Source organism: Mus musculus, chromosome 3, assembly GCF_000001635.26.
Source record: "Mus musculus strain C57BL/6J chromosome 3, GRCm38.p6 C57BL/6J".
NCBI classification, from domain to species: Eukaryota; Metazoa; Chordata; class Mammalia; order Rodentia; family Muridae; genus Mus; species Mus musculus.
The window spans coordinates 83,040,326-83,054,809 of record NC_000069.6 but is presented as its reverse complement, the minus strand read 5'-3'; the positions used below and the strand labels follow the sequence as shown (position 1 = coordinate 83,054,809).

At 41.2% G+C, this 14,484-nt stretch overlaps 1 protein-coding gene across 1 annotated transcript; it reads left to right on the top strand.

Annotated features, from left to right (window-relative positions):
- Positions 1 to 4,946: 4,946 nt before the first annotated feature.
- Fgb (fibrinogen beta chain) lies at positions 4,947 to 12,564 on the top strand. The gene is made up of 8 exons (NM_181849.3): positions 4,947 to 5,129; positions 7,962 to 8,156; positions 8,625 to 8,808; positions 9,710 to 9,937; positions 10,478 to 10,591; positions 10,908 to 11,033; positions 11,293 to 11,578; positions 12,176 to 12,564. The coding sequence occupies exons 1-8, from the start codon at positions 5,049 to 5,051 to the stop codon at positions 12,405 to 12,407; spliced, it is 1,446 nt and encodes a 481-aa protein (NP_862897.1). The 5' UTR covers positions 4,947 to 5,048; the 3' UTR covers positions 12,408 to 12,564.
- Positions 12,565 to 14,484: the final 1,920 nt, after the last annotated feature.

The following is a 14,484-nucleotide window of genomic DNA, read 5'->3' as shown; positions in this document are numbered from 1 at the left end:
AAGTTCACGGATACCGTCCTCAGAATACTGCGAATACTTTGAGAAGGATGAAACGTAGCGCCGATACAGCAATGCTCTCGCTCGATTTATATTTTAATTCATTAAAAACATGAAGGTCGTGTTTTTAACCTGAAAATGGACATTTCTAGTCTTTTTAGTTTTGAGCCTTAACGTCAGCGCCATCTTTGTAGCCCGCAAGTAGTCATTTCTAAATGTGAATGTGAGTTTAGCCAAAGGATCTTATTTTCTGTAAAAGTGGCTAATGTTTGTGCACGTTGCAAGGAAATAGTAATAGCCATAGAAAAGAACATTTTAAATCACAAAACACTAAGGAAATGTAAGAAAGACCTTAATGTATCTATGTTAATATAACTACTAGACAACTCTCATTAAACTTGTGAGATACCTTAGTCATCCTGAACACAGCTTATGCAAGGCTCATAAGGGCAGTCTACTGAGGTAAACCACACTAGGTTTTACTCTTCTTACAGCTCTTGAATTAAGCCACCCGTGTGAAAATTTCCTTCTTAAATGAATAGCTTGGGTGATCCTATTATCTAGTCATGAGACCCATAAATCACACATATCATACACAGATCTCCTGTTCATATAGGAACCTGGGTTTTTCTGTTTGCTATGGCCTCCCTCCTATTTTCTTGTATTTGAAGGGATCCAGGATCTTTGGCTGGTTAGGAGTCCCAGTTCAGAGGTGTTGGCGCACGCCTTTAATCCCAGTACTGAGGAGGCAGAGGCAGTCGGATCTCTGAGTTCCAGGATAGCCAGGGCCAGAACTACACAGAGAATAAAACCAAAACAAACGAAAAGAATAAGATGTACGTGTCTTTAAAAGTAAGCAAAAACCTGCTCTGGCTAACCTTGCGAGCTGCCTTTTCTGGACAGTAGAGGTCACTATGGCTCTTCATAAGTGTGCAGAGGACACTTTCTTTAAGCAAACATGACAAATTATTTACGAATATAAATATGAATGCTGCGTTTGTATGTGTGAAAACAATCGTGCAGATTTTAAGGAAAGCCGTTTTTTCATTAACAAAGCTGTTTTTTTTTCATTCAGTAATACAAATCCTTTCAATCTCCTTCAATTAGTGTACCTTGCCTGTTGAGCAATGATCAGTGAGGTAGAATGTGGCCTGGTACAACTGGGACAAGCAGAAGGCCTGACAGGTTTAACTGAAGAGTCGAAAGTCTAAGCAGAGACTGCAGTAGCTGAGTCTTCCCTCTGCAATGCTGCTGTGAATGAGAAACCAAGTCAGTGGATCTGATTCTCCGCTTACTTCCTTTACAGATTCCAATCTGCTTAAGAGACTCTGATAGGACTAGCAGGAGGTAGGGCTAGCATACCCACTCTTGGTCACCTGTCGCGTCCAGCATACTGACAGGACCACTGTAGAACCAGTCCTGAACTCCAAAGACATCCCTAAAGCTTGTGGTGGTTGGTCTCAACAGAAGCAGAGAAGCAGCCTTTTCTTGCTATCGCTCCTATGATCCGTATCTGGTCAGATGAGAGAATGTCCTCTTGTCCCTGCCCCCATGGCTCCTTATCAGCTACACACAAGGATCAGCAGAGGGATCAACAAAGGAAGCTGTCAGCAGAGACAGCGACCTCCTACTCTTTCGTTTTTTGTTTTTTGTGGTTTTTGTTTTGTTTTCTGAGACAGGGTTTCTCTGTGTAGCCCTGGCTGTCCTGGAACTCACTCTGTAGACCAGGCTGGCCTCGAACCCAGAAATCTGCCTGCCTCTGCCTCCCAAGTGCTGGGATTAAAGGCATGCTCCACCACCGCCCAGCGACCTCCTACTCTTTATGCCTGCCACAGACCTTCTCCTACCGCCACGCTGTTCTGATGTTTGTGCCAGAAGTTCAGCTTGGCCTTCAACTCTTACTCTTCAGTTGTAGTTAAGAGAAGCATGCTAAAAAGACTAATGACTGTAACGTTTGCAATCGCATGCCCGAGTAAACAAGCAGAGTCACTGATAGGTCTTATCTGTTTATCCATGCATATACTTATAAACTCACTCAACGGATACATTTGAAATACGCCAGGTGCAAGGTGTGCGATGCAAGCACTCATTGCTACTCAGCCCCTAGTTGCAAGTTCAGAAGCCCTTTTCATTTTAATGTCCATTTCCCTCCGAAGGTTGGTACCCAAGTCACGAAGCAAAAGCCTCCTCTCACTCTGTACCGTTCAGCACGGGTTGCTGTGGCTAACTTCTATTTCCTGTCTTTCCCCATAAACTCATGGCCCTCGTCTCCTTTGTTCACCGAACTATCCCGCCTGGCACAAAGGAGGAACTCAAAATGGCTGCCTAGTTCAAATTGCCTTGTGCAGTGTAGTCTAGGCCTCACATGAACTGAAAAACAGTCACAAGAAGTGTCTTGAAAACTTGGGGTGGGGGTGGGTGTGTCGCACGCCTTTGTCTTTGGTGCCAGGAAGCAGTTGGGCAAGATGGGTCATCTGTTTTCTCTGTCACCGATTGACTGCCCTTGACTTACAAAAGAAGATCACCCAGTGTGAGGAACACTGCACTATTGACTTAGCAAACAGCACTCCCTTTGCTCTCCACCAATGACAGCGGAGTGTAAAAGCACTTAAGTATTTCAGTATGTTTCTTCTCCTTGGATGGAATCGTCTGCTTGGGGCCATTAGACAACTCAGAGTGCTGTTTAAATGGCTATAACTCTAGAGATTACAAAACTAAAAGTTACAAGCTATCACCTACATCTGTCACATGGCTATGAACATCCACGTATATCCTATATACCTGGTTGAAAACTATGAATGAAAGAAATGAATAAGCAAAAATGAGGGTGCCTACCAGAGACACTGTAATAACCATAGATGAGCTAGTCCCAAACAGCAGCAACAGCAAACAGAAAGTACACGTAAAATTCTATAGCTCGCACATGCATTCCATTGGGCACCATAGTTTAGTGGGCACAAAACACGGCCTGTTGAGTTGGACTTGCTCAAGTCTGGTACCAGCATTTGCCACCTCTGTGCCTGTAAGTAGTTAACCTCTGATCCTCAGCTCTATCATCTGTACAAAGTAGTTGTTTTAAGAATTAAATAGGCTAAATGAACATTGGCTAGGCACATATCCATGAGGGTCAGTTCACATGTTTAATCCGTGATTAATGATTTGAATGCCTTGTTCCTAAGTGTATTCCCAGCTCCTCCCACATCATCTGTCCTTTTGGAGGCCCACAGGCACTGTGTGGGGAATGACTGTTAAAGCTCAGAATGCCAGTCCAAGCAGCTTGAAGAGGTGGCTGAAGGAACTTGCATGTTGAACAAGATCTGCCTTATGTATGCAGAGACACTAAAAACACACAGACTTACACAATGCACTCTCACTAGGAGATGACCTGTCAGAGACTGGAAATTTAGTAAGACCATACATCTCAAAAAATTATTGAACTTCTTCAACATAGTTCTTTTAACATCAGCAACAGTTTAAATGTCACAGTGATGAAATCCTGCCCAGATCATTAGGAAGAGTTGGTTTTTTAAAAATCAATTATATTTTGAAGGTATATCCTCATATCTTACTTACTTTTACTGTCAGATTATATATTTCTCTAAGGAAAAATAAAGAAACTCTGTGTATGCTATTCACCCTGACAAATGAAGCATAAGTTTGGAAAGAAGTCATTGTTTTCCTGTATCTAAGGTCAGCCTTTGTTTGGACACTCTAGGTTAAAAGGACTTGATGTGAGTTCCAGGACAGCCAGGGCTATGCAGAGAAACCCTGTCTCGAAACAAACAAACAAACAAACAAACAAACAAACAGGATTTGATGTACTGTACTATCAAGAGAAGAAACTCAGTGTGTCTGTTTTACAACATTGTTTAAAATGTTCTCATGATCCAACCTCAGTTTATAAGAATGTTTACTTTCCAGACAAAGGTCAGAAATATTTTTGAGCAAATGCACTTGTTGACTTTGGATCTCCTCTTGATTTGTGTAGGCGGAGGAGAGCTCGATTCTTACTACTGCAGAGAAATGAACAGCTGAGACAGAAGCAGTGGCTTATGAGAAGTGACAAAAGAAAACAGGCCATGCTTACTGTACACCATACTAACTGAAAGAGACTTAAGGAGACTTCACATACGTTAAAATGATATCGTCTCACATAAATATAACACAAAATAAACCATATAAAGTAATAACAAAGTGAAGTGTTAACTGTGTATTCCATTATTATAATGATAATCTTGATTTGGGGATCTATAATTTATTGATATCATAATAGTGTTTAAATTTTATTTAAAAATTTAACCACTGAATAAAGGACAAAGTACAAAAGCCAGTCAGGGCAGAAACTGAGAACCCTGGGGGTTCTTTTCTTTTCTTTTGTTTTCTTTCCTTTTCTCTTCTTTTCTTTTCTTTTCTTTTCTTTTCTTTTCTTTTCTTTTCTAGGATGTTTGTCTATCACAGCAGAGAAAAGTGGCTACTTTATAATCCTGATTAACATCTACAAGAAAGGACAGACCATGATGATACACTAACTCTTCATTTCAACAGCCTCTTTCAAAAGTGTACATGTAGCTATAGCTGCCACAAAGCCCGGGCCTGCATGGATCGCTTTACTGAGGTTATAGTTTCACAGAGCCCCTTCTGAGTAGGACCAACAGTTGTGTTTGAATTAAACCTTTTCCTTACACATCCTTTGTGAACTCCTGTAGCATTTACAACCATACGAGACCTCCGAGACAGGGCTCTTTACAGAATGTCCCTGTTTCCCATCATTTGCTCTGACTCAATGATTCGAGGAACCCCCTGTGTCCACATTAGGCCAGCAGTGAGGAAGAGCTGTCTGATAGGTAAATAAGGCTTGCTGGGAAGATGTTGCTCAAATGATAAAGCAGTTCAGCCAACAAGTGAACCAAAATGTCAAATATTAACTAAAGGGAGGTAACCATTCCTGAAGTCATGCCGGGGAGAGGACCCACTATATATAGGATCGACAGTCTCCCAGCTAAGTCTACAGGCAAAGGGCAACTGCTCGGAATTTCGGAAACTCTGAAACCATGAGGCATCTATGGCTGCTGCTGCTATTGTGTGTTTTCTCAGTTCAAACTCAAGCTGCCGATGATGACTACGATGAACCGGTGATTTTTTTTAACAGATATCATAGTGCTACTAATATTATTAATGTAAAATTGTACAATATATATAACTATATACATTATATATACATATAGTTCCATAGACCTGTAAGTATGAAAGCAAAGTCATATGTTATTTTCTAGATGATTCACCTTCGTTTCTCCAGGGTGAGAATGGCTTAGCTAATGTGAGATGTGTTTTTTCTGTCTTGTTATTCTAATTTTATCCACTGTCACTTAATTCTTTCAGTACATTATTACAATTATAATGATATTTTTTTTAACCTATAGGTTCTATACTGGAAATAGATTAGAATTTTGAAAGACAAAAAACTGAGGTAGATTGTTTGCTCTTTGCTGAGTAAGATAATACATAACTCGTGAGATTATTTAATATGGGTAATAATTATAACATTAAAATCAGAAAATGAGATTTGGGTGTTTGCAGATTAAAAAATTATAACAGAGGCAGTATTTGTTGTTGTTGATATATAGCATAACCTTCTCACATGAAGAAGTGTTTTTCTTCATGTTATTTGTCTATTTTTTTTTTTTGAGAGAGTGTTTCACTCTGTAGCTCCAATTGGCCTCAAATTTGTGCCAATCCTCCTGCCTCAACTTGTTTGTTTGTTTGAGACAGGGTCTCACTGTGTAGGTCTGGCTGTCCTGAAATTAAGACCAGACTCACAGTGATCTGCCTGCTTCTAATCCCCTAGTGTTCAGATTAAAGACATGGGCTACCTGGCTTGTCTCAGCCTTGTCGTTGCTCATATTACAGACCTGAGCTGCCATACTCAATCCTTGTGTTCTTTTTACCAACCTATTGTGAGCATTATTTTGATGTCATAAAAAATTAGAAGTACATCTAAGAAAAATAGTTCCAATTCTATTACTGAATGTATCCAGATGAAACTGTAGTGTGTTCTGTGCAGTAGAAATCAGAATACACATCAGCATTGCAGTGAGCTGATTTACTGTGGACCACTTAGCCTGAAGGCTGTGTAAGCTTTCGGATGATCCGACCATACAAATAAGAAGAAAAGTATCTGAGTTTGGTAAGAAAGGTGTAAAGGACATGTTTAGGTTACTTTCATATGTGACTTCAAAAGTGCTTTCAGAGTCTTACTAATTAACCCTTTAGATTAAGCTCCCACGTGGGTTTCTTGGCTTTAATTATTTCTGTAAGAGCTCTTTCCTGTTTGTCCCCATTGGTTCTTTCAGTATTTGTCATTTATTCTCTCTAGTGAACCCAGATAACCTCAACAGCATTCTAAAGCAAACAAGCCAGTAGTTTTCTCTTTCAAAATTGTATTTGCAGTGAACAAAATCACATTTCATTAAGTTTGTGTTCGAGCAGACAAGCTCTGATGAAGACCATGGCTTTAATATGAAATATGTGTATGTTCATGAATGTTCACCCATTAAAAATATAGAAGTATATATACCTTTACCAACACAGAGACACATACACATGAATGGGAGGGGAGAATTTAATTAGCAATTAAGAAAGGGATTGCAGCCGGACTATCAGGGTTTCAATCTCCTCACCTCCTCACCCCCGAATGTAAAATAATATAATGACTTAATGAACAGATGAGAGTAGAATGTAGCTTGTGCGGTGACTTAGATACGCACAACTGCACAAGAGCTCGGCTGCTGTGCCAGGTTTTGTTGTGTCTTCATCTGCAAATATAACCCTCAGAGCAAAACTACTGAAACACTGGTTAACATATTTAATCCATGCCAGCCTTCATATCGGATTATACCTCTTCCACTTGACCATCCTTTTAAGGAGTTTTAAATTAGCAAATAATCTTTAATGCAGTCTGTAAACTCTGAAAATTATTTGAAGTGTGGGAATATGCATTATGTCTGATAAAGATTGAAGAGGGTTTTAAGAGAATAGCTTAACCAATAATTTTGTTGAAAATTGAAACAGCAGAGACGTATCTTGAACTATGGCCACAATGAAAATAGCAATAAGAACTTGAACCAAGTTCAGGGTTTTTTTAAGATTTATTTATTTATTATATGTAAGTACACTGTAGCTGTCTTCATACACTCCAGAAGAGGGAGTCAGATCTCATTACGGATGACTGGGATTTGAACCCAGGACCTTCAGAAGAGCAGTCAGTGCTCTTAACTGCTGATCCATCTCTCCAGCAAGTTCAGTTCTAAAGGTATCACAGGTTAAAAAAATCTTTACAATAATCTCATAAGGTAGATACAAGCCATGGTTGTTCTTATTTTCTGAATGAGAAAACTCAGTCATGGGTAAAGTAACTTTGCAAAAGCGCATGACAAGACTAGAGCCCAAACAGTCCCTTACTCCATACCACCTCAATTCTCTGTAACCTGTTAGGGTCAAATATAGTCCTATTTCTAATACTTTTTCTCTTAGTAGACCATCTTGTCCCAAATATGACTATATAAGAATCAGCCTGATCATCAATTTATAAAAGTTAAAAATTGGGGAAATGATTACCAACTGCAGGATTTTACTTACCCAGGTGGGATGAGAATATTCATTCTTTCTGATTGTCTAGATTCCTGACAGTTCTGTGTACAACAAAGCTTAAATTTCACAATTTAGAGTTGATTTGTCTTAGCCCTGTGCCCACCCCTTCCTTATAAAACTTCCTTAGCTTTATGCAGTAGCTTTGTGTGCCTTCGATCCTCCATCTGCTTGAAGAGACACAAATGACCTGATGGAGCCAGTGGAGAGCCCTGTAGCATACTGTCAGGCTTGCATTACCTCGGCTACAAAGCATGAGTGTGGAATGGTTGCCTCTCACTGCTTCTCTAACCTTGCACTGCGATCTTGCCCGATTCCAGACGGATAGCTTGGATGCCCGTGGTCATCGACCTGTTGACAGGAGAAAGGAAGAGCCTCCTAGCCTAAGACCTGCCCCTCCTCCTATCAGTGGAGGGGGCTATCGAGCCCGTCCAGCCAAGGCTACTGCCAACCAGAAGAAAGTAGAACGGAGACCCCCCGATGCAGGAGGCTGTCTTCATGCTGACACAGACATGGTAGGGGCATTCGTGGTTTTTGTAGGGTGGGTCTCCAGTGCAGAAAAAACTTAATATTTCATGGACCAACATCTCTATCTTGCTAGTTTGCATATTTAAGAATTAAAATTCAACATATGAACTCCATAGAGTCCCATTTTTGTACTTACCCTTCCTGTGTTGGGCTTTTGGGTCTGGACCCTAGATACCAAACTAGGGTATTTGGGCATCGCCTTTACTTTTGTATTTTTGCCTACTCCTGTGCTGAGTAGGTAAAATTTTCATAGCCTGATTCCATCCCTCTTCTCCCACCATGGTAAAGACCATTTTTGTTCTTTATAAGCATTCACTGACAATTCTAAAGTTTTGATCTTCCATGAAGAAAGTGAAATATCAACTTTTTTGGTTGACTCACAGAGATCACGAAAGTCTCTCTAGTGTACATTTTTTAACAACCACTCTAATGCCTGCTATTTTCTTTGTTGACAGGGAGTGTTGTGTCCTACGGGATGTACATTGCAACAAACGTTGTTAAACCAGGAAAGGCCAATCAAGAGTAGTATTGCTGAGTTAAATAACAACATACAGTCTGTTTCCGATACCTCCTCAGTCACCTTTCAGTACCTGACTCTGCTAAAGGACATGTGGAAAAAGAAGCAAGCTCAAGTTAAAGGTAGGCTTCCTGAGGGGGGGGGGGGTGGGCGTTCTACCTAACTCTTTTATAAAATTGAAACTGTTAACTGTGTATACACAGTCTCTCCCATTTAAACCATCCAGGGTTAACCAGCACTTGCTCTGATTTCTGTCAGTCCCTGCTTCTCCTGGGTCCTCCCTCAGGCACACTCATGTGCAGTTTGCCAGACAAGACTCCTCAAGTGTTAGCCTTGGTGCCACTTTCACTACAATGACTTTCTTTGAGAAATGTCACTCGGGCTTCTTACTGTCAGTCTATTAAACATTTGTGACTCAGAATATAATATGCATAGGATAAAAACTTAGTATTTGTAAGGTACTCAATACCTGAGAGTACTGAATATGAGAACCATCAGTGTGATATTAATCTGTAAGCAGTGACATCTGGCATACAAATCTTGAGGGCTACGGGCCTGGTGGGTGGGAATCAGTTGGGGTGTCACATGGCACAGGCTTTTCAGAGAGCAGCACACCCAAGGGTAGACACACAGTTAGGCATCAAATGAATTCAGAAGTGTTCTTGTAAATCCTAAGGCTTTGCAGTACCCATGGGGTGTGCGAGTGCCAACTGCCTCTTCTCTGCAATGCTATGAGATGGAGCCTTCAGTACTGCTCCCAAAGTAAGACATGACTTGTGTGCACCTAGGACAAATCACTGGAGTAGTAAGTAGGTGAACTGCATGCCAATTTATACATGCCATGAAAGGAAGAAACAAACAAACAAACAAAAATATGCCTCTAAAGTTCAGCAGTCACGATTGCTTAGTGGCACCCCAAAGTATTTAAGTTTATTCTCAGAGAATCAAAATCATATTGATGTAGTTAGATATCCTTTTATAGGCAAATATGCTGACCACTCCTGTATCATTTTGGCTTTCCAGAGAATGAAAATGTCATAAATGAGTACTCCTCCATCCTGGAAGATCAGAGATTATATATTGATGAGACTGTGAATGATAATATCCCCCTTAATCTTCGTGTGCTCCGCTCAATCCTGGAGGACCTGAGAAGCAAAATACAAAAATTAGAGTCTGACATCTCAGCTCAAATGGAATACTGCCGCACTCCATGCACTGTCAGCTGCAACATTCCAGTGGTGTCTGGGAAAGGTAACTAGTTAGTGAATACATTTCCATAGACTTCCTGAAGATCTAACCTCCTTTAAACATAGGGACTAAAAAGTGAGCAGAGTAGCTTTTCCCCAGCAGAATGTAATAATATTCTAGTATATCATGGTTATATCCTGGGCATGTCATATTCTGCCTTGACTAACAACTCCACCCCGTTCTGCTGAGCCGATTATAATATAATGAGGGTGGGCATTTCAGGGGTCTCTAATGTGTGTATGCGTGTGCTTGTGTGAACAGATGGCAAGGCCATGGAAAGGAAAGATGGAGAAGTTTCTTCATCCTGTGTGCTCTATTTGTAGGAACAGGAGATAAAAGGAGCTCTGTAGTTCACGTGATAGAATTCCTCAAAAGTTAGTCTGATTTTCAGTAAAAAGAACGTCCAACTCCTAGAACATTATGTTCAGATGTTTGTGATAAAATGGTCTTCTTACCCAGTGGAACAATCAGTTATGTTCAAGAAGGAATAGCTACAGGATCTGTTACTGTCCCTGAACATAATGTGTCATCATATTCTTGCAGAGTGTGAGGAGATCATTAGGAAGGGAGGTGAGACATCCGAAATGTATCTCATCCAGCCTGACACCTCCATCAAGCCGTACAGAGTATACTGTGACATGAAAACAGAAAACGGAGGTAAGTGATGCTCAGTGGCTGACCTGTCATTCTGTAAGCATCCTGGGTGCTGGGGAAACAAGGTTCAGCTCCAATTCAGATGACAAGGAACCACTTGATTTGAAAGAACCTCGATGCATGCATGAAGGTGTCATGCAGCACTTGAGATTTCCAAATACTTTAAGAGTCCTCCCTTTATGCTTATTTCCTTATCACATCCCCTTGGAGAAGGGACCATAAGGAGGCATAAGATAAAACAAATTGGCAATAAGTTCAGACTTTCAGAGTAATGGTATTAGTGATTACCTTAGGCTAATTTTATTTCTCTCAACTAAAGGATGGACAGTCATACAGAACCGTCAGGATGGCAGCGTCGACTTTGGCAGGAAATGGGACCCATACAAAAAAGGATTCGGAAATATTGCCACCAATGAAGACGCGAAGAAGTACTGTGGCTTGCCAGGTAAAGACTGCGAGTGAAAAAATCAAATCCTTCTATTTTAATGAGTTTTTTTCTCAGTCAAAAACATCAAGGATGGGGATTCTCTTTTTAGAATTTTAGGATGCCAGGAAGAATTTAACTACACACATGCACGTACACACATATGCACACTAAATAAATGTAAATGTGTTTAAATGTGGCAGCTAAGGATCTGGGAGGAAGCTGTGCCCGGTTGCCCTCGGCTTTACTTTTGCTGATGGCTTATATCCATTCTCTGTAGGTGAATATTGGCTTGGCAATGATAAGATTAGCCAGCTCACCAGGATGGGACCCACAGAACTTCTCATTGAAATGGAGGACTGGAAAGGAGACAAGGTGAAGGCACATTATGGAGGCTTCACGGTACAGAACGAGGCCAGCAAATACCAAGTCTCAGTGAACAAATACAAAGGGACGGCTGGCAACGCCCTCATGGACGGGGCCTCTCAACTGGTGGGGGAGAACAGAACCATGACCATCCACAACGGCATGTTCTTCAGCACGTACGACAGGGACAACGACGGCTGGTAAGCACCAAGGTCTTAGCTCCTGTCTTGAATGACCCCACGAATGCGATTGTCTAGCACTGTGGGGGTACCGAATGTTCTAAACAACTGCCCAGACTTGGACACTTCAAGTGTATCAGGCAGCCCCCATCCCGAACTCCTTACGTATCAACGGGAAGCATCCCAGCTATAAGACAGACATGGTTAGTTTCATCTTTCAGATGAAGTTTAGAGATACGAATTTACCCTAAGACAGCTACCCAAAGATAGACCTGTATCTATAGCACAACTCTGAGTTTTGTGTCTCTATATACACATCTGTGTTTTCATTCACTAACGCATCTACGGAAGCCATCATTCCATATCTCAGCGTCTCTCATACTACAGTATCAGTAAAAGAATTCAGTCCCTTCATGATCAGATCAGATAGACCCAGCTGTTTCCCTTTCATGCTATGGGGCAGAGAAGAACTTGGCTGTATTTGGGCTTTACATACAGGATTCCAGGGAAAGAGGTCCACACACAGTGGAGTACAATACTTTCATGCGGGTACTCTCCAACGGACTGAATTGATGGTGGCACTTGTATGGATCATAACTCACACTCATCTCCTTTCAGGGTAACTACGGATCCAAGAAAACAGTGCTCCAAAGAAGATGGTGGTGGCTGGTGGTATAACAGATGCCATGCAGCCAATCCAAATGGCAGATACTACTGGGGTGGCCTTTACAGCTGGGACATGTCCAAGCACGGCACAGATGATGGTGTGGTGTGGATGAACTGGAAGGGATCGTGGTACTCAATGAGGAGGATGTCTATGAAGATCAGGCCCTTCTTCCCACAGCAATAGTCCCCCCCAAGCACAGACTTTCATTCTTCTATGTCTGACATTTTTTTACATTATGTTATTGGAATTTTCTTTGATACATTATATCCACTAAAGCTCAAAACAATGGTTGAGTGTGTCTCTTTTGGAACAATATAGGATAAAGACATTGAAAACAGCACCTAGATTTCCTTTGTATTCTTTTCGTTTCAAAATTTTTATTTTTATTACTTTTAATTATGTGAGCACGTGTGGATCCATGCACACAAGTGCAGGAGCCTGCAGAAACCAGAGGGGTCAGATTTTCCCAGAGCTGGGGTGACAGTGGTGGTGAGCCTCCTGATGTGGTTTCAGGGAAGGGAAGTCAGGTTTCATCTCTTTAGACATCATATTCTTTGTTTACGTTTCCTGCAGAGAACTAACAAAAAGGATGGTAATAAATGGTTGGTTGGTTCCATCTGAATGTGGAGCATTTCAGGCTAAGCACCCCCTCCCCATCCTGCTATATGAAAATGTTACACAGATGAAAGTTGATGTTTATAAGTCTGGTTTCAAAATCCTACTTATTGTGTAAGGTTTCTCACTAAAAGTATTTCTAACAGACTTATTACATAAGCCCATCTCTGCCATTGTAAATTACTGTTCTCTTATTTTATGATCCAGGCTGTTAGGGTTTAAATTTGTGGGGCAGGAAGGTATTTACAATTTCAAATGTCTAGTGAGCCATTTGAAGTGTCAAATGTTCTGCTGTTCCATGGGAAAGCAACTGCTCTACCTTCCAAGAAGACAACAAGGCCAGAGTCCAAGCAAGCCATTAGATGAAGCCCTTGTCATGTGCTTCCTGGAGAAATGGTGAACTAGGAGGCCAGGCTTGCTCATCGCCCTCAAATAGATTGTTCTTTTAGATAGTTATACAGGAGCTATTGCTAACTCAGAAGTAGGTTTTTCTGTCCTTTCTACCTCTCCCCATGGCACCCCCTGCAACCCTTACTTCTTCGGCGAGCCCCAGCTCAGTCAGTGTTCCTGCCCTGCTGTTGTCATGGCTGCCTGTGTGCACTGCACAGTGTCCTGAGTCCCAGATTCTCAACGTTCACTTAAGTGAAGATTAATTTGCTTCTTGGAAATGCTTTCCTCTACAGCCTTGCCCCTTTAATTTTGCCTGGCCTTGTAGCCATGGATTCTGTCTATTGGACAGTCTATACCACACATGCTGATATCTTCTACTTTATCCAAAAGACAGCCAACTCTGCCCAGCTCATCTGCCTGCTTAAAGTTATCTCTCTACAATCAATGACTGAATGCTTTGCCCTAAAATCCCATAGTTAGAGCCAAAAATGATCATGAATGGCTCCCATGACTGTCTCCTGCTCCTTACATTACACACCTACATTTTTGTCACTGGGCTTTCCATCATTCCAGTACAAATTATTCCTTTAAATCTTATTTTTCAATGAATTCATTGAATTATAATTTACATAAAAAGTATCAAGTTTGATTCTCAGTACTACAACACACACACCAAAACAAACAAAATAATTTTCTCCATGTGTTTGCATTAATCACACTAAACCCAAATCTCTACACTGCGTATATGCTCACAGGCATGCACAAACATGCCCCTCACCCACATGGCCTTGTTACATCCATCACCTCCTAAACTCTCTAGTGCCCCTTTGTTTATTTGTTTGTTTCATTGTCTTACAGTACCAACACTTGCCACGAGGTCATTTTTAAGTGCACAAGTCCTGCACTCCTGTCTACAGGGGATCACTAGAATTCCCTCAGTACTGTAACATCACACACATGAACATTTCCCCTTCTCCCCTACTTCATCCCACACTTGCTATCATCTTGTTGTTAGTGAAAATAGAAAATAAAGAGACCACTGTACAAACATAGCTTCCTTAGAAAATGAAAAACAGAACTGATTTGGTGATCCAACCATCCCACTCCTGAAAAACCATGCCCAAACACGTGACGTTAAGGTCTTAAGGAGCCATCTGCATTCCTGTGTTCACCTCAATGGCCAGGCCAAGCAGTGTGTTTCCCCTACACAAACTGACAAAATGCTGTCGATTTTGAACACCCCCAGCCTCCCACC

What these genes read in the sequence shown, in the direction of transcription:
- Fgb (NM_181849.3), top strand. Translation starts at nt 5,049, where the DNA reads ATGAGGCATCTATGGCTGCTGCTGCTATTGTGTGTTTTCTCAGTTCAA. An exon ending in ATGATGACTACGATGAACCG is followed by an intron (nt 5,130 to 7,961) that starts GTGATTTTTTTT and finishes GCCCGATTCCAG; the next exon opens with ACGGATAGCTTGGATGCCCG. An exon ending in TTCATGCTGACACAGACATG is followed by an intron (nt 8,157 to 8,624) that starts GTAGGGGCATTC and finishes CTTTGTTGACAG; the next exon opens with GGAGTGTTGTGTCCTACGGG.